At 46.7% G+C, this 19462-nt stretch overlaps 2 protein-coding genes across 4 annotated transcripts; one reads left to right on the top strand and one right to left on the bottom strand.

Annotated features, from left to right (window-relative positions):
• Positions 1 to 1441: 1441 nt before the first annotated feature.
• On the bottom strand, positions 1442 to 17887 carry RAD21L1 (RAD21 cohesin complex component like 1). Of its 3 annotated transcripts, none has more exons than XM_088064573.1 (13): positions 17831 to 17887; positions 12034 to 12163; positions 10449 to 10548; positions 9381 to 9487; positions 8819 to 9004; positions 8099 to 8200; positions 7008 to 7118; positions 5767 to 5996; positions 4814 to 4916; positions 3954 to 4093; positions 3169 to 3249; positions 2574 to 2651; positions 1442 to 1789 (listed from the first exon to the last, which is right to left on the bottom strand). In XM_088064573.1, exons 2-13 carry the CDS (start codon positions 12053 to 12055, stop codon positions 1598 to 1600), a joined length of 1452 nt encoding a protein of 483 aa, XP_087920699.1. In that variant the 5' UTR covers positions 12056 to 12163; positions 17831 to 17887; the 3' UTR covers positions 1442 to 1597. The 3 variants fall into 3 exon arrangements, with proteins under 3 accessions (XP_087920699.1, XP_087920698.1, XP_005524991.1); XM_088064572.1 differs by lacking the exon at positions 17831 to 17887 and adding an exon at positions 13628 to 13710; XM_005524934.2 differs by lacking the exon at positions 17831 to 17887 and adding an exon at positions 12326 to 12794.
• Positions 17860 to 18348, top strand: TMEM74B (transmembrane protein 74B). The gene has a single exon (XM_088064574.1). It carries the CDS (start codon positions 17860 to 17862, stop codon positions 18346 to 18348), a length of 489 nt encoding a protein of 162 aa, XP_087920700.1.
• Positions 18349 to 19462: the final 1114 nt, after the last annotated feature.

Genomic DNA, 19462 nt, shown 5'->3' with positions numbered 1-19462 from the left:
CTGAGGAGATCTCCTGCAGGGAGATGGGGCCTGCTGCTGGGAGAGGTTTGCACCGAACCCAAACCCTTTTCCCAGGTCAGCACCTGGCTTTGGAAATGCCAGACCTGCCATAAGGAAAAGATGAGCTGCCCTTGGTTCCAGTCTCGGCCTGAGCCATGCTCCTGTTCCCACCCAAAAATAGCATTTCTTTTACAGAAAACAGAGATGTTTTTACCATACAGGGATGCTTTTCGCTTCCTTACACCCAGAAAAGGAACCCCTCAGAGAACAGCAGCAAAGGCCCTTATTTAATCAAATATTCCTGTTCAGAAAGGACATTCAGCTGGAACACCCCCACACCCACCCCATGCCATCCCCTGCCCCACACTGGGACTTCACCTCTTTTAAAGCCTTTTTATTCCCTTAAACAGACCCTCAAAACCAAACCTCCCTGAATCCTGTGGGACAGGAACCACACACATTAGTGGCTCCAGAGAAACAGGGGTGTCACTGAGGTGAGTGAACACCTGGAAATCAGGTGGCAGTAGCACCCATCCTTTCCCATTTTAAGTAAAATCACCAAGTCCCTGACTCCAAAGATGTACCCACAGGATTTGATCCTTCAGAAGAAACACCAACAAGCAAAGGAAACATCTGTTTTTTATTGACTCCACATGAAGGAAAAGTGATGTCCCCACAGCATCAAAGCACCTGAGTGGGGCACAACCATCCCTCCTCCAGGTGGGAGGCTGCCAGAAGCCAAGAGCTTCAGAAAAGAACAGTAAAAGGGATAAAATTTATCCTAAATTAGATTAAAATGCAAGGAATTAATAATATTTCAGTTAACATCCATTTTTAAATAGGTCTACACATGAATAAAGGTGTTAATAAGTTAAAAAGCTCTGTGAAATCTGAAATTGCAGGATTTTTATGAAATAGAATTTCTTGCTGCAGCTTCTGGGCTCTTCTAGGGCCAGTGTAACCTCTGTCTGCCTGAACACATAAAAGCAACACTGGAGACAGTACCCTGCCAGATCTTAAAACATGAAATACTGAACATTCTTTGACAGGAACAATTTTAAATAGTCTAAGTTTTTTTTGCTACAGAGAGTAAACAGGTAACTCTTACTGATGGTATTCAATAATTAACAGACACAAGCCTTGTCAAAAGCAATTTAAGTTCCAAAGGTAGTCTCTGAGAAAGGTTTTGAAGGACTTTTATAAAAACCATTCAAGGACATTTATAAAATTCCTTTGAGGATTTTTATAAAACCCTTCACAACACAAATATCTTATGTAGAATATATATTTTAGGGGTATTTTATTAATGTATTGTATTACTCATCATGTAATTATAATATTAATAATACTATAAATAACTATAAATAATTATACTATAAATATCTCTATATACTATACTATATATACCATAAATAACTGTAAACATTAATAATAAGCCCTGTATTGATCACCTGAGGCAGGACCCCTTCACAAGCCATTACTGGATGCTGTAGAAGACTGGGAGCTCTGCTCATCTCCCACAGTTTGACAAGACATTCCATCCTTTTTCCAGGAAAACCATGCTGGAAAATGCAGTCTAAGCTGTATTTTGATCAGTTTATCTGATCTTGTTAAACATGGGTCCAGCAGTGGCTGTGAGGTCAGCAAAGGGCTCATGCTGCTGCAGCTCAAGGACCTGCTGCTTCTTCAGCACCAGAAAGAGGTAAAACATGGCTGCAGCTTCTTTCCGGTTGTTTCTCTGGCAGAGCTCCTGGAAACTGAAGGAACACACACCTGATCTCTTCAGTTGCTGCGTGAGGGAAATGAGAAATCAGTCAGGTCAGCTTCTCTACCAGTAAAACTGGAGCCCATGGAGTCCAAACAGAGAGCACTGCATAGAGGGAATATCTCTGCCTGAATGCCTCAAATGGGATCCAATCTCCATGGAATCATGGAAGCACACACTGGTCTGAGTTGGAAGGGACCTTAAAGACCATCTCATTCCCCCACTCTGGATACCTTCAACTAGACAAGGTTGTTCCAAGACCCATCCAACCTGGACTTGAACACTTCCAGGGACAGGGAGTCCACAACCTCTCTGGCTGTCTTCCATCTGTGTTTATAGAAGTGGCTCTTAACATTTTAATGCCATAACAGTGTTGGTACTTACGTGTGTTACTAAAATCTACAATTCCATCAAATTCCATTACAGTGCTGGAGTGCTTCCATCATGCTTTGTGATTGATAACAATAAATATCCTTGAGCAATTGTTTGGTTTCAGAGGTATCTCTTGTTTTTTAAAGGCTGTACTCAGGTGTAAATATATATTTATTATTTGCACAGAACATTTGAAATATGCTCAAAAAAAGAAGAGCATTCAGAAAATTCTCATAATTCCAGCAGCTGTGGAAAGGAACACCACACATCAAGCACCCAGAATCCAAATTTTCCACAGAAATACCAAAAAAATGCACATGGTGCAAGTGAGAGGCAGAGGCACAAATGGACAGTAGAAGGAAGAGCTTTTCTAACGTGGTCCAGCTGAAATCAACACCAGCTTTTGGTATCTATTAACAAAATCCAGCACTGGTACCTGTAAAGTTTTTTGTAACCGAAGAGTTCTTTTGCCCCATCTTATTTCTTCACTGTCTTTCCTGGTCCTTGTTTGCTCCTTGAGAGGAAGGAAACAGAAGCTCAGTCAGGGTGTGTAAAAGGTCACACACCATGAAAAAAAGGACAGGAGTTCCAGCCTGAGTGAAAATCCAGATGGAGCTAGGCATCTGGATGGCCAGACTAAGGGAATCTGGAGCCTCTGACACCTCTGAGCTCACACAAGGTTGTGTGAAACAAAGGAAAGAAAGATTTGGACCTGGGTGCTTTGTGCTACAGAGCCAGGAACTGCCCTGTGGGACTGGGATTCTGACAGGATTTGTATTGGCCAGGGGCTTAAAGAGATGTTCAAATATTTGGCTTGGGATTTTGGACTTAACCTCTGAAGTATGCAGCTGACTGCCCTGGTTTCAGAGTACCTGAGCATCCTCAGAGCCAGCAAGGTTGAAATTATTTCCTTCTCACAAGAAGCAAAACTCCCTGTAAGTTCATGATGCTATTTTTTTCCTTTTTTTTTTTTTTAAAGAAACAGAGTTCTCTTCTGAAACAAGCCAGGGCCATCAGCTTAGGACACACACCTTTGGCACCTCCACCTGCTGTGCTTCATCTTCCTGGCCCAGGGAATTTTTTGAGCTCTCAGAAAAAGCTGCTCCGTTCTCCTGTGAGCACAAAAAAGACAATCACTAGGCCTGACCATTTATGCACACAGTGCAATTCTCATTACACAGTTCTGCTCAATGAATTTATTGTAATTAAGTTTTTCAAAATTAGTTAATAGCTGCTATTTCTATCAATGTCTGTCCTTAAGCTTAATTTCTTTCATCAACATCAAGCAAGGACCTTGCTGTAGGATTTATCCTACAGCTGAATCTACACCTATGGGCAGAGTTGAGGCATGGAGCGTGTGCTTTCTGCTGCCATGAGCCCAGTTTCATCACTTTTCAACATTAATGAGCCTCACAGTCTCTAAAGAATGCACTTTAGCATAAGTGAAGATGGAAGAGATATTGCTTAAGTATTTCCTCAATATGAGACACAAAATGTAAGTTTTATCCTTTATAAAAATTATATTTGTCTCTTCAGTACAATATTTCCTATTTAATATTAAGCTCTCATTCATATTTAGTGATTAAACTGTAATCTATGCTGATTAATAAACATTTTAATTAATCATTCATTCATTGTGGGAGTTTACCAAATAATAAATAAGATTTCATCACACAAGCTACTTAATGCTCTCTTGACTGGTTTTAGCATCCTTTCCAAACATTAGTAATTTCTTAATATGTTTTAAATGGAACCTTAGCAAAAAGTGGAACCAATAGACACACTTAGGTCTTTAAAACTGAGGAAAACTGCTCACTATAATTTCACCACAGTTCTCATTGGTTTCATTTCTGTCACTCTGTGATGTCAATATAAAGGAATCATTTCTAATTTTTCTCTCAGTCTCAGAATGAGCTGGTTCCTGCAGGTAACTTGGCTCTTCTACTGGCAGCATCTCTGTATTAATAGAAAACCAAGGTTGAAGAGGCAATTACCATGAATCACTGTCCTTAAAAAAAACCCACTGAAAACCAAAAATCACACCCAAGTTCACAGTCTTTGAAAGGAAAAGCCACAATAAACAAATATTGAAGAAACATCATTCCCAACACGAGCATGGAACAAGAACCTCCCAAGGCAGGTTTTCCTTTTCTGAAAGTTGACATTTATGGAATCACAGGAGGTGGGTTTGTTAATGAATTTTTGAGGCAGGTTTGGTTCCCAGCAGAGCAAAGGAGTGAAAGTGGATACATCCTTCTCAGAAGATCTAACATGGGACATTCCTTCTTGCCTGATATTAACCACATACATCTTCCAGATACAAGCAGAACTATTTACATTAATTTGGAATTTTGGAGAGCAGTTTGATTAAGCTTAGAATAAGAAGGAAGCTTTTTTTTTTTTTTAATTATATTTAAAAAATAATCCACAAGCAACATTACCCAAATTTGCAGTCTCAGAGATAATTAGAGAAACCAGAGATGAAACCAAAAATATCTCTTTATGCCACAAGGAAGAAAAGACTTGGATTTAATTTAATTTCTAAGAAACAAAAGAACAACAAAGTAGTAATTTGTGGAATACTGCACACAAACACCTCTTATGTCTCTCAGACATTATGCAGAATAGAAAATACTTTCTAACAGCTGATTCTGCACAACAGAATTAAAATATTACCTGTAGTATCTTGCTCTTTTCTCATTTCTTTCATTTCAGACGTCTTCTGTATTCCATTTGCTCTCATCTTAAATCTGTCAGCCTTGAAGCTTTTTTCAAACAACTGAAAATAATTATTTTTTCTATGTTTGCTTTCAGAATATCATGTCAGATTATTTGCAAACATCAACACAAAGATATGAATATGAACTGTATGTTAATGACTGCAACCCAGAATTTCAGTATTTGAATTAGGTCACTCTGAAAATCTGCAATTTTTTTTTGTTTGTTTGTTTTTAAGCAATAGCATTCTGGAGCTCCAACATGAATTCCATGAAAAAAACATCTTAGAAGAAGCTTAGATGATTTTTCTTGAAACCAGCCAGTAAGGAATGATGAAAGAAAGAAACATCTGCAGTTTTCATCCTCTTAAAGAGCAAGTTGTAATTCTGCAGCTGGACTCTAAGTGGTGAAGCTGCGCTGCTGCAGTGAGCCCTTCCAAATCCATTACAATATTCTAATAATAATGCCTGATGTACTTTTAAAGTAAATATAAACAAAAGATGTCTCAAATTGATTACAAAGAGGAAATATACCAGAAAACAATACAACAAAGGAGAAAGTATAAAAGAAATTGTCAGGAAAGTAAAAAGTTGACTCTCAGTATAAGACCACTCAGGTGCCTGTGTGTGAAATGAAACATCAGCTCTCATGTTCCTTTTGTAATGTTTCACTTGTTGGAGTGCAGGAGGTTAAGGCTGTGACCCCACAGGTGATGAAACAATTAGTGGTGAGTGTGCAAACCATCAGGTGTCCAGCTGGCCTGTACTGCAGAGCAATGCTCAGGGCACACCTGCAGCCATCTCCAAGTTTGGATCAAACAGTCTGCAAAACCTGTCTCAGTCAGATGCCAGCTCTGCAACAATCCTGGAACCTACACAGTGGCATAGACCCCACAAGGAACCGATCTTTACCTTTTGCAGCTGAGTATGAATCTCAGGCTGTGAAGCATGGAACAGGAGTTTATCCACAGCTCCCCACTCCTTCCACATCATTGCTTTCTTGGTTGGGGGAGCAAGGTCCAGCGTGGTCAGGAGGTCTGTGCAGTCATTGAGCTGCTTGTAAATGGTGTGGCAGCTGAGCTCGCTCTCCGCATCCACCATCAGCTTCCTCTTTCTTTGTTTTTTTTTCCTCTGGGTGACAGCTAAATAAAGTAAATATTAATAACAAGTCTTAAAGTCTATTCCTAAGACATTAAGCACAGAAAAAAAGCACAGTGAATCAACCTGGTTGCCAACCTTCTGAACACTGCCTAGACTTGAAAATCAAAGTACAAGCGCACAGGCCATTCCTTCAAAAGTTTCTATGAAGTTTTCACTCTTTGTACTCTTTAACTGGAAATTCCCTTATGTTTGATGGTGGAAGACAAATGACTCTTCTAATAAAGAACCAGGAACAGGAGAACGTCATGAGAACACATGCTAGAGCAACAAGACTGAGTAAGCTGTCTTTAATCCATCAAGAAATTAAATGCTCCAGGAACTGCTGATGTACTCAAGAGGTTTCATTTCCTCATAATTAATATCTGTATTTTTCGGTTTAATCATTTAGCAATTTATTAAAGACGTAAACACAAAAGAAAGACACAGATTAGTTATACCCCCATAACTTCCTGGATATTATTTGGGCAGGCCAAAAAATTCCAATATTGTAAATATTGCTGTCAACATGAGCTTGTTTATTCATAAACAGCCACCAAGATGATAGGGGACATTTAGATTTCCTCTACAGAGGAAATGTAATACTTTTCACCTTGTATCTTGTTAAAAGTTCACAAACCAATGTTTTCCAAAGGCTTGAAAGTTTTAGGATAGTGATTTTAAATATACAAGTCACTGATGTGTCACTGGCAATTAAAGTTTCCCAGGTGAATCTTCAATACTACCCCCAAGGCCAAGCTTGCAATGCTACTGGAGCTGAAGAGCAACAAAACTTGACTTAGTACATGGAAGAAACTGCAAGCAGAGATTTGGGCAGCTGAGATAAATAACCTGACACTGGGTTTGTATAATATTTACTGTAAAATGGAACTCTGACAGCAGGAGCAGATGAAATCTAAGGTGGGAATAATCCATATTGCAAGTATTTTCACTACTAAGAAGCAAAGCAAACCTAGTTAATGCAAACATTCATTAGAAACTGATCAACTTCTGACCTGTATCATCAACTGGCTCAAGCAGAAATCCTTCATCCTGGAACAAAAGGGTTGTCTCACTCACTGTATGATTTACGTCCTTTACGGTGGTGTCTGCACAGTTGGACTCAACTGCAAGAAAACCCAAGAAACCCAAATTAAAAAAAAAAACAACAAAATTACAATATGGACTGAATTCTCAATCACATGACAGAGAATGATACCAAACAGAAACAGTGAGAAATAGGAAACTGTGGTTTTGTCTATAATCTCACTTATGTTCCCAAGTTCCTTCTTGTGCTCTGCCCTGCACACTTCCTTTCACTGATCCCAGAATGACCAGGCCATAGGAGACACAGAAGAACCAATCTGGAGAAAAACCCACACTACAGAAAGTGTTTAGGGGCAAAGGTGTTTAGTTTCAATCCCTCTCTGTTTCCAGTTCCAGGCATGTTCATGGCAGTGTGGACATTTCTCTCCACAGAAAAGGAATGAGTAGCACCAGCAACAGATCAAGGAGAGCCACTCTATCCCTTTAAAGCCATTCCAGAATTCTGTTTTAAACTAACACTCTGATGGGGGAGCAAGGATTTAAGATACCAAAATGTCTCAGGAATAGTTATCAAAGCTTAATTTCTTTCATCAACATCAAACGAAAAGAAGATTAACAACACTTTTATGGGCTACTTAAGTGTTATACATTGCAGAAATATGAAGCCAGAAATAGAAGCATGGAATTGTTTCTCTTGGAAAAGACCTTTTAAGCTCTCACTAGGAAAGTTCACTGTTACAGGACAGCCTTATTTAGATTTCTTTCCCCTTCAAAAGGGACATCACGCTGTGAGCAGCAGGGTGGACCAACAGCATATCCAACAGGATGTCACATGAAGGTGTTTCTAAGCAATGTCAAGTTACAAATTTGGAATCCCTAAATCAAATAAAATTATCCTAAAATGATGGATGAAGCAGTTTAGGAAAAAAAAAAAAAAAGCTCAAAATAAAAGAAGAAAGGCAAAAGGCACAAAGTTACTACAAAAAGCTGAATGTGAGTGATGGGCATTAACACAGGAACAGAGGGCTTATGTGAGATGGAGCAGATGCTGCAAACTCACTGGCTGTGCTGGTCTCTGGCAGATCTTGTGACAAAGGATGTGCTTCCTCTGCATCAAGAATGTCTTTATCTAGGACATTTTGCTCATCCCTCAACAGGATTTCTTAAATACAAAACACATAGTTTTAATCATTCTAAGCCTTAGTAGTCATGAAATAGCCTGATACAGCCTAATGTTAGTCAAGGTTAACACTCTGCAAAGAAATAAAGCTCAGCTTCTGCAGATGGCCATCAGTGATACGACTGTCTGCAACAGCACACAAAGGAGGGGATTAGTCCCAACTTTGAGATTTCCCCCTTTGTGTTTGAAAATGATGGCCTTGACAGTGTTAACAGGTATCAATCTGTAAGGTTTACATAAATACTCTAAGCCATAATGATGTAGAAGCTACTTTGCTGCCTTTGTTATTACAACAGTAAGGATAAAAATGCTGCACTATTTCACCTTTGAAAATAGAAATTAAATTGTTAAACATTAAGCATAAATTTAATGCCTTTAATTCTAAAATAATGAAATACAGCCTTTAAACCAATTTGACTTGGCAGTGTCTAAGTGATCATAGATTTAGTGACAGATAGGAAAAAAAATATGTATGAAAACAACGAACAACATAGAATTTATTTTTGACTACAAGCACTTTGGTGCTGTCTTGACTGTTTTCCTGTAAGAATAAAAATATTTGGAAAGGAACAGATTCTGTTTGCCCATGGCAAGCCCTACCAATCATATCTGCAGCATCGTCCTCATCCCCAAAACGGTCATCCTGGAAGCAGTAAACATCTTCGTGCAGCACAGATTTGTCTCCGCTGGTGCTGGCTGAGTTGGGATCAGCCACCAGACTGTTACTGCTTGTCAGGACACTGCCCTCAAAGAAGCTCTGTCTCCTCAGTGCATCTGCTTCTTCATCTGAGGAAACACACAATTCCTGATCCCTCATCTGCGTGAGTTTTGGAAAGCCAGATTTAATAATTTCCTAATTTTTCTAGTAATTTTTAAAAGATTGCAAGACATCCATACCTCAAATGAAATAAACAATAAACAATGTTATCTGATCTAGTAAAAGCAGGAAATGTTTGGTTTGGTTCTCAGTCTCTGACACCAGATTATATTGCTTACACAAAATTTTTAAACCTCAGACAGCATGATATGCCAATCAGCAAAAGCATGAAACAAATGCACCTTTAATGACAGCTTTTTCATATGTGGAAAGGGCTCACATAAAAGTTTCATATAAAACACACTTCCTCATATGAAATACTTCCAATTTCTCCACTTCTCTCACCAAAGTTTCTATCACAGAGAAGTATACTGCTTTCATAATCCTCTGTGAGTGTGATTTCTTCAGCTCTGCTCTGATTCAAGGTAAAATGTTCAGCAACATCAATGGCCCTGATGAAAAAAATATTATAAAAATATAGGGTGAACTGAAATCCATTTAGTGTTCAGCTGGAATGTGAAAACTTGTTTCTAAACAGCTTTCAATCCTGGCATTTTATCACAAACCCCCATATTTCTCCACTCTCTTTTGCCAGTAAACTTAGGCTTTTGTGATTTTGTTCCCATCCAAGGCCTGGTATGTACCAGGCCCTTCTCAGAAGGCAACTAATTAGTGAAACATCTTTTAAATCAAATGGCACAACTCTTTGGGCAGACAGAAAAGGCATCTTTACAGAGTCAGTATGTTGAGGCACTTGAATAAAGTGTATTATGTTGCAGCTGTACTTACAAAATGATAAACCCTTACTGATGCCATCAAACGGTATTTATGAGGAGGTACAGAGCAACCCTTGGTGGAAATCTCTTGTCCTGGACCTTCAGGGCACCAGAGCCATCAGAAACACAACTTAGCCTCCTCCTTTTTATCAGTTTTCTACATTAATGCTGCTTTGTGTCAAAAAAGCCTAAGAAATATGCTGGCTTTTTTCTCAGGAGCCAGGCTGACTATTGCTGATAAAACACCCCAGCCCCAGAGAGCAGTGGAGCAGAAACAAAATTAAGTTACCCACTGGAACAGTGCAACACTGTGTGGTTACTGGCCACATCTTTCAGGATTAATACTAATTTTTATCTCTTCTCTTGAGATTCAGAAAGCTGTTTGCATCCTTCACTCAGATAATTTAAAATCCTGAAGTCTAAGTTCAAGACATTATTTCATTGTGAAGGTCTGTTGATTAAAAGACTGAGGAAAACTAACAAAGCACAACACTGTAGCCTTGTAGAGCTCAGAATTTAGGAGAATTCAGTTATTAAATCGAAACAACACAACGTGAGTCTCAATCAGATAACAGCAAGCATAGCTTTTACTTCTGAAAATACTAAAGGAATGAATAAAAACCAGGGAAGCATTTACTTTACATCTGGTAGTGGTGCTTCAAAATCATGAAATACTTCAGGTAATGTAATGGACTGATAAGCAGCCTCAAAGTTCTCTTCTGGAAGGTCAAGAAGGCCTGAAATAAACAGACAACATAACAAAATAAGTATCAATAAAATAAAAGTAGTGTTCTCTCCCAAGTAGGTATAATAAGCCTATAAACCTGTCAGGAGGGGCTGCTACCATTCTAAATCACAGAAAGGTAAAGCCTAGGCAAAAAGCCACCAAAAGTGGAATTTCAGTTTCTATGTCCTTAAGATGATCTATTTTTTACAGACAGATACAAAAGAGTCTGCTGCAACAGGACCCGAAATATGTAAGTACTTGTGTTGGTGAACAGCTGCTTTAAGTCCCTGGAAGGTTCTCCCAGCTGATGTTTAGCCCAGAGTCTTACACAGCACTGCAAATGAACCACTTTGTTTTCCTTTTCCCTGCTCTGTCTCCACAACACTGTTCTCCAGCATCAAATAATTATGTACTCAGACTCCAGTTGCTTGGGAATCAGGGGATCCTGGAAAAATTCATGTGTGGAGGGATTTCTCAAGGTCATCCAACCCAACCTTTTGCTCAGAAGAGGGTTAATTTCAAAGTCAGATCACTTTTGTCTATTTCTGTTTCTGTTGATTTCACAGCATTCCTGAACAGCCTCTTTCAGCATTTTACCATTTCTGCTGAGATTTCCGCCCCCCCTTCTGTTCAGGTAAAGTCTCTGTTGCTGCAGTGGTGACTGTTGTGTGTTCTTGAGCTGTGTGGTGCCCTCCAAGTTGCTACAGGATCTATCCCCAAAATAGCCACAAGCTGTGGCCAGAGGATTTCAGTTGGATATTAAGAAAAATTTCTTCACTGAAAAGGTTTTCAAGCCCTGGCACAGGGTAGTACTGGTGTCACCATCCCTGGAGGGATTTGAAAGACATGTGGTATTTGGGGACACAGCTTAGTGGTGGCCTTGGCAGTGCTGGGTGAACAGTTGGACTGGGTTTTGGAGGGCTTTTCCAGCCTAAATGGTTCTATGATTCTATAGTTCTGTGATCATGTCCTTGAGAATAATGCAGACTAATTATTCACTATTTTGCAAACAGACCAGGTCACAAAGCACATTAAAACTGGCAGTAGACACTGGTGCTAGGCTTTTTTTAGACAACAGTGCCTCCCATTTATTGCCCAAGTATGACAAACACAGAGCCTGTTGGAAAAGGCTCCAGTCATCTCAGCTCCCTTCTCCCTGTCTACATGGCTAGAGCTCAAAACACGCTGTCAGGTCTGGCACTGACACTGTTAGACATGTTGTTGGTGTCATCAGAAATTAAAATTAATTATCTAGCAAAGGAGGCTGAACTCAAGCATCTTCTTGTAAGCCCACTTAAGATACTGCTTCTGTTAAGGGAATCAAAGACCTGAAATGGCACTAAATTAAGCCAGACTAAACACCAGTGGTAGGTGCTAGTATGCTCAGTTTCCTTTGGGGTCAGTAGTGTATATTTAACAGAAATATCTAAAAATTAACTTTTAAAATGAGAGCTGTAAAGTACACAGATGAAAAAATGCTGGGTTTTGTATACACCTGGTCGAAAGGCTGTCTTCATTTTGGTCAGAGCTTCACTGCAGTCTGCCAAGAGGTACTTTGCTTTCCTGTGGTAAATCCGTACCACCCCCAGGAGTAAGTGTCCAGAGGTTCGCAGAGCTATAGCAAACTGTGCGGATTTAAAATTTAAAAAAAAAAAAAAGTTATTCAGGAGTTAGTAATTTTGGTAAAAACATTAAAATATTACACAGAAGTAATAGAGTTCTCTATGAAAGACCAACACCTCCACCCCAGGACCCTCCAGGAGATCCCTCCTCATGCCACAGCCTACCTTTGGGGAGAGGATTTTTTGTATGGTCATCTCTAAATTGCACTCAAAGATATGCGCCTTGGTGAGCTTCTTCTCCCAGTGGGCAGCCAGCCAGATTTTGGCCAGCGGCCCCCGCTTGTTGATGAGCAAATGGACATGGTAGAACATGGTGCCTGGCCAAAGGTCTCAGGGCAGCCCTGACAAAATTCCCTGAGCTCTTTCCCTTGCAACAGAAGATTAGTCCTGGGCCACCAAGTGTGATTAGGGATTTAGTGGAGTCTGAGGGGATGGGGGACCCAGTCAGGTGCTGTGGGGAAGGGGGAATTTAGTGGGATCTGAGGGGATCGGGAGACACAACCAGGCATTGAAGGGGATGAGAGAATTTATGGGATTTGAGAGGACAGGGCACCCAAGTAGATATGGAGGGGAGCAAGGATTTAGTGGGATCCAGAAGGGCTGGGATCACCCAGCTGGGTGCTGAGAGAATGAAAGGATTTAGTGGGACCCTCAGAGGGCAGGGGGCTTTGGTGGGATCCTTAGGGGATGGGTCAGGGTGGATTTAGTGATGCCTGAGGGGACAGGGGGATTTAGTGGGATCAGAGATGACAGGGGCCCTGAGCAGTACCAGGAGGGGAGTGTCGGATTTAGCGGGATCCCGAGGGATGGACGGGCACTGAGGGGCTCTGGGGAGGATGAGGAGCCCCGCTGGGCTCTGCGGGGATCGAGGGGGATTGGCAGGCTCTGAGGGCGCTCGGCGGGGCGGGCAGAGCCGCCTCAGGCCTCAGCCGCGGCTCAGCCGAGGGCGGGAAGGCGCCGCGCGGGGTCCCACACCGGGCCCGCCCCCGGAGCCGCTGCGGGCAGCTCCGGCCGCAGCCCCCGCAGGGCCCGTGGCCACTCGCCACAGCTCCGCACAGCCCCCTCGGCAGGGACCTGCCGCTGTAAATGGCTCCCTGGTCCTTCCCGGGGCTCCCCGGCAGCACGCACACGTGCCCGGGAACACGGTGCCGCACCCTTCATTTTAGCTCCATGAGGGTGGAGAGGAATCTCCCTCTGCCCATCCATCTGTTCTTCCTCTCCTCTCTTCCTCTCCTCTCCTTGTCTTCCCCTCCCCTCCTCTTCTCCCAACCCCTTTCACCCTTGACATTCTAAGAGCCCGTTTACAGACACCGCCCCATCTTTCTCTGCAGGTGAGCAGCTCCTGCGTGACTCCAGACACGTCTCATAAAACTCCCCTGGTGAAGGAAATTTGCAGAAGAAAAAAAGAAAATAAAAACAAAAAAAGAAAAAGAAAATCCAAACAAAAAACAGAGCCTCAGGTCGGACCTCTGTGCAGAGAGGGAAGGTGAAAGGTGCACAGCCATCCATCTATGCTAGCTCCAGCCACCCCTGAGAGAAGACAGTATGTTTGCACATTTAGGTGTCATCAGCCAAGAAAAAAATAGTTTGTCACTCTCTGCTTCGTGCTTTCCGTGCTTTATATTCAGGCAGAACACAGCAAGGCTCCCATTGCTCCCAGGCACAGCCTGGAGCATCAGCTGTTGCCGTATCACAAGGCACCTGTGGTTTTCCCTGTCTCCCTGGTGTTAGCTGAAGATAACGAGATCTTAATTACCAGGAAAGTGCTGAGCCTCTTCCCAGTGCGGCTCTGCAGCTGGTCGTAGAGGCAAGCAGGGCTCCATCCTGCCAGCTGCCTTTGGGCTGGGGTTCAGATGTTTGGGGAAGGAGAGGGATTTTTGCTATAAACCATCCTTGGAGTGGTGTATCCCATGGGGACTTGGAGGAACCTCCCAGGAATCCCAGAGCAGATATCCACTGCTCTTCCAGGGCACCAAACCTGTCTGGGAACTCCATGCCCTGCAAGAAGGGAACCACCCTCACTGATGCCCACTGTGCATCTCCAGCCTTCCCCAGCATCGAGGCTGATGTCCAGCCCTCCCTCCTTGATGGTGGCAACAGCTCCCAGGAGCAATTTGCTGGATCAGAAACCCACCCCATCTATGTGGAACACTGGGATGTTCTGATGAGTACACAAGGACTGGCCATGACAGGCAGGGAGGCTGTGATGTGCTGGGCATCTCTGGTCCTCCCAAACTGCTGGATCTCTCCGTGATGTAGAGCCAGCTCCTGAATTGCCTGGCTGCTTTTTCCCTGACCTCCAAGTCACCTTCAGCCATGCTGGCTGCAGACACTCACTCTGCCATGGGATGCTGTGAATGCTAAGGAGGCAGGAATGAAACTTCACCTCGGTGGTGAGGCTAGATAGAGGTCAGCACTGCCAGTGGGCACCAGACAGCTGTGCACTCCCCAAAATTGGGCTGTGCTTCACAGAGCTGTGTTAGGGAACAAAGCCAGGTCCACAGCCTGTCTAGCTCCATCACATTCCTGCTCCTGTTGTCTTCTGCCTGCCTGAGGCTGTCTTTGCTGTCCCTCTCATCCATGTTCAATCACTTCATCTGTGGAGTGACATGTTCCCAACCCTGCTTCCCTTGTCTGGTTTCTTCACCCTGCTCCAACTCCCAGACTCCTTCCCCCCCTCCTCTATCATTCTCTTTCCAAGTCGTCTGTCTCTCCCCTCCAGCACTCCTGCAGTTTCATTGTGAATTTTGGCAGTTCTCCCTCTGACCTTGGCTGTCTCCCTTCTCTCTTTGCTCCTGCACTGGCAGCATAGATCTTGGCTGTCTCAGTCTCTCCTCCCCTTCCCTTAGTACCAGCACCTTGGAGATGGAGTGCCCTTTGCCATTCCCCAGCCTCATGCTCAGCCACTTGAAATCAGGCTGGGGAAGGTTTTTGAGCTACCCCGAGGCCCCTTGAAAGACCTGGGATCCCCTCCAGCTCCCATCCAGCAATGGCATTGGGATCCTGGGGCAGCAGGGTACAAGCAGCGATGCCAGCAGGATGTATCCCTCCACCTTATCCATCACAGGTGGGCTCTCGAGCATTGCTGTGGGACTGGGGTGCAGGAGCAGCCCCCCAGGCAGCATGGAGCCCTGACCCCACAGCAGGCTCAGCCCTGTCCCTGTATGAAGGCAGGTGGGAGCCACAGCCATGAGTGCGTCTGCTTCTGCCCCACAAAGCCCTGGCTGGGCTCCAGCCTTGGCATCCCTGGGTGCACGGGCAGCCACAGGGCTTGGGTGCTCCAGAACAGAGGGCTTGACCACGGCTCTGCTCAGGAGCAAACTGGTGGCAGTTCTGTCTTCCCAGGGAATTTGGCGATGGTGAGGCAGCAGATCTGCTCCTGCCCATCTGTTCACAGTGATATGCCCGCCTGCTCCAAATCCATCTTTTCCTGCTGATTTGGGACAATCTGTGTCCCATGACCTACTTGTCTCCAAGCATCTCCTGCCTTCCTGCGGAGTGGGTTGGTACTAAAGCCTCTCTAAATGTAGTTAACGTGGCAGGATGCACTTACATTTATTTTTAATTCTGCTTCTTTCTCAGCCCACTTCTGGCTGCATCTCTGGGGACACTGTGCTGGGAAGCCTCTGTGTGTCACAGAGTCACGGAATGGTTTGGGTTGAAAGATACTTTACGGATCATCTCATTCTAAGCCCCCTGCCATGGCAGTTCCATGCCCCTGCTGCAGCTCAGTGACTGGAGGTACCATGTGTTGGTCTAGAGAGTTCCAGTAAGCATCATTGATAGATACTGTGCCTGGATAGGTGCTGAGCCTGGATCGTGTTGCACCTGTCCAGCCCTCAGAAAACACAAATGCACCTCTTTAGTTATGTGCCATGGCCTAAAACTCTCTGACCCTTTTAAATTCATTTTAGCTGTATCTGACAGAGACTTCAGAGAAAATCCCTGCCCTGTCATAACACAGGTGTCAGGAGACTCCCATCTGACATCTCCATGCAGAGCAGTGTCTAGACACTGTGGATAACACAGAGCCCAGTGTAGCTGCAGAGGAATGCACTGTGTGCAGGGACAGGGTTCAGGGCAGAAGGGGCATCCCTGCAGCCCCAGCACTGAGCTCACCCAGTGCTTGCAGCACCAAGTGTGCTTGTGGAGATGCTGGAAGCATGTGAAGGTGTTGAAGGAAATGGCAATGTGATGGACAAACCTTCCCGGCAGCTGTCATCAGCCTACCCTCTATTGCTTGGGATTTACATGCACATCTCCAGGCACTGCTCCAAATGTGGAAATAGACCACGTCGTATTAACAAACGAGGGAAAGCGTGTGGCTGCCAGCAGGTCACTGCTGGGGCACGTGCCTGGGTCTGGTGCCAGGTCAGGAGAAGAGTGCAGGCAGTGACATGAATGGTCTGGGAAAAATTGAATAAATAACGTGTGTGTGTGTATGTGTGTGTGTGTGTGAAGGGGGGGCATTATGCCATGGGACTGCAGTGGGATTGTGGTGGGACCGCAGGTGCCAGGAGCTCCTCTGTCCCAGGCTGGGGCATCTCATACCTGGCCCAAACCCAGGTCATCCCCCACTTTCCCCCGGAATTTGGGGACAGGCTGGGCAACGTCCATATGGGACCTCTCCATGTCCTTGAGGCTGGGGATACTCAGGCTGCAGCCCAGTGTCCCCAGCCCAGCTCCGCCTCGGGTCCCACAGGGCACTGCTGGTTCTGGGGAACACGTCCTCCAGGCAGACCCCACACAAAACCCACCCTGCTGCTCTGTCCTCTCCAAAGCCCCTCCCCACGCAGCCCCCCGGGGTGCCCACGGAGGGTCCCGGCGCTGCCGAGGGGGGTGCACAGAGGGGTCCCTGTTGCACAGAGTACGTGCACAGCAGGTGCCGGTATGCACCCGGGCGTGTGCATGCGAGTGCATGTGTGTGCCCCCCGTACGTGTGTGTGTGTGCGTGTGCGTGCGGCGGCCGTGCGCGACCGCAGCTCGGGGCACCCACCGCCCGCCCCGCGGCGGCACCGGCACCGGCACCTGCCCGGGGAGCCGGGGAGGCGGCGGGGGTAGGCAGCCCGGCGCGGGGAGCCGGGAGGGGAAGCGGGGCAGCTCGGTGCGGGCATCGGCGGGGAGGGCAGCGAGCGGAGAAGCGGGAGCGGAGCCCGGTGCACGGAGCGGGGCCACAGCTCGGTGCAGGAGCGGGGAACCGGAGGGCACAGCTCGGCGGGAGAAGAGGGTCCGGTGAGAGGCAGTTTAGTGGAGTCACAAGGACACAGGTCCCCAGAGGGGGTTTCAGACGGATTCGGGAAGGTGGGTCGCGCGGTGGGCGCCTGGTTTGGGAAGGGGGAGAGCCAGGTGGGACGACCCGGTTCTGAGAGGAAGGTGCCGGGTTCAGAGTAGGGGAGCAGCCCGGTCTGGGGGTCTGCTCCGGGGAAGGTGGACAGTTCGGGCGGGGTCTCAGCTCCGAAAGTAGCCCGGTTCGGCTAAGCGGGATCCCAGGAGCAGGAGCAGCCCGGTTCGGAGACCTGCGGGGTGGGGTTGGCAGCCCGCTTAGGGAAAGAGACTTCGGGGAGGGGAAGCATCCCGCCCCCGGGGTTCGGTTCTGGTTTGGGGAAGCATCCCAGTTCGGGGACCCGTCTCCGACCCAGAGGAACATCCCGTCCCGGTTCGACCGCTCACCTTCGGCCGCGCAGGCCGGCGGCGGTTCCATGGCGTCCCCGCGGGCGGCGGAGCTGCGGAGCCCGGACGAGGAGGCGGCCGCGGGTGCGGGGGCTGGTGCGGGTGCGGGGGGGCCGGTGCCGGCGGGCCCGGGGCTGGCTCTGGCGCTGGGCTGTGCCCTGGGCGGCGCGGCGCTGGTGGTGCTGGCGGGGGCCGTTCCGCGGGCGGCGCGGCCCGACCCCGCCGTGCCGGCGCGGCAGATGGAGCGGCTGGAGGCTCGGGCAGCCCGGCTCCGCGCCCCCCCCCCCCCCTGCACCGTGGCCGGGCCGGCGCTGCGGGCCCTGGGCGGGCTCCTGCTCGCCGCCCTGCTGCTGGCCGCCGCCGCCGCCCGCCGCCGCGCCCGGGCCGCCCGCCGCACCGGTGGCACCTATGGCTCGGTACGGCTGCGGCTGCGGAGGGTATCAGCGGAAGGGACGCGGGCACTGCTCGAGAGCCAGCTGAGCCCCCCACCCCAGCCCCCCGAGAGGCCCGGCTCCTAGCCGAGCGCACCCCAGGGAGCGAGCCCCCGCCGCTGGCAGAAACGGGGTCCCCTTGCTGCACTCCTACACCGATATCATTGGGTGAAACTTCGCCTACGCCAGCCTTCAGCCACCATTCTCACCTCCTTGAACCCTTCTTGAATGGTGCTCCTGCCCAACAGCACCAGACTGATGAGGCTTTGGGGTACTCCACCAGACTGCATGGCTGTGGCCTGGGTTGTTCCCCACCACCAGCACTTGGACAGCGTGGCCTTGGGACCTCCTGTGGCCTCCCCAGCACCTTCCTGGATGGGATCCTGCCACCAGCATCATGGCAGTGGCACAATCAAGGCAGCCATGGGATTTCTGTGCCATGGTCAGTTGCAGCCTGGGCTGGATGTAAGGCTGAGCTCCTTCCCGCATGCAGGACCTGACTGCTCTCCTCGACAGATCTGTTTCTGCCATCAGTGACCATTTTAGCAATAGTTTCCTGTAAAACTCTAGCACAAAGCTGGTGCTTGCACTGCTTCAGGTAGAAGAGGAGGCAACAAGCGTGCCCACCACCTGTGGAGTGGGGTCCAGCCTCCTGCCACCCCCAGCCCTCACGTGCCACCAGCCCATTCCACACAGCACGATGAGGGCCAGGACACACGCCTGCACTATGCCAAGCATCCCGCTACCACCAGCAGCCCTGGAATGGCATCTTCAAAAACCATGGTGCTCTGTACAGAAGAGAGTGGATGATTCTCAGTGCCTCGAGGTGACATGGTGGCTGTGTCCCATGCTGGCCTGGCAGTGCTGCTACTGGGGTGTCCTCACACTGGCCTTTCTGCTGATTCAAGGGCCTTTGTCTGTGGTGTGAAGGGCAAAATTGCATCTCGGGAATTTAACATGAAGCGTCATTAAAGCACAATGTTCTGTGGAAAGAGAAATGGGTTTGAGCAATGTGCTGGGAAAGGGAAATAATTATCCCACTGGAAAATGCAGACCCACAAAAGATGCTGTTTATCATGAACTGCCACCAGTTTTTAATCCATCCCATAAGCTACCCACTTCAGACATTCTCAGGCAGGGACAAATCCCTCCAGACAGCCTGACACAAAGAAAAGTGATTTTTACATCTGGTTGCCTGGGT

The sequence above is a fragment of the Pseudopodoces humilis genome, chromosome 19, assembly GCF_049639895.1.
Source record: "Pseudopodoces humilis isolate 2021_Gansu_Grassland_sample_001 chromosome 19, ASM4963989v1, whole genome shotgun sequence".
Taxonomy (NCBI): Eukaryota; Metazoa; Chordata; class Aves; order Passeriformes; family Paridae; genus Pseudopodoces; species Pseudopodoces humilis.
The sequence above is the reverse complement of the archived record's forward strand: the minus strand, read 5'-3'. Positions and strand labels throughout refer to the sequence as shown.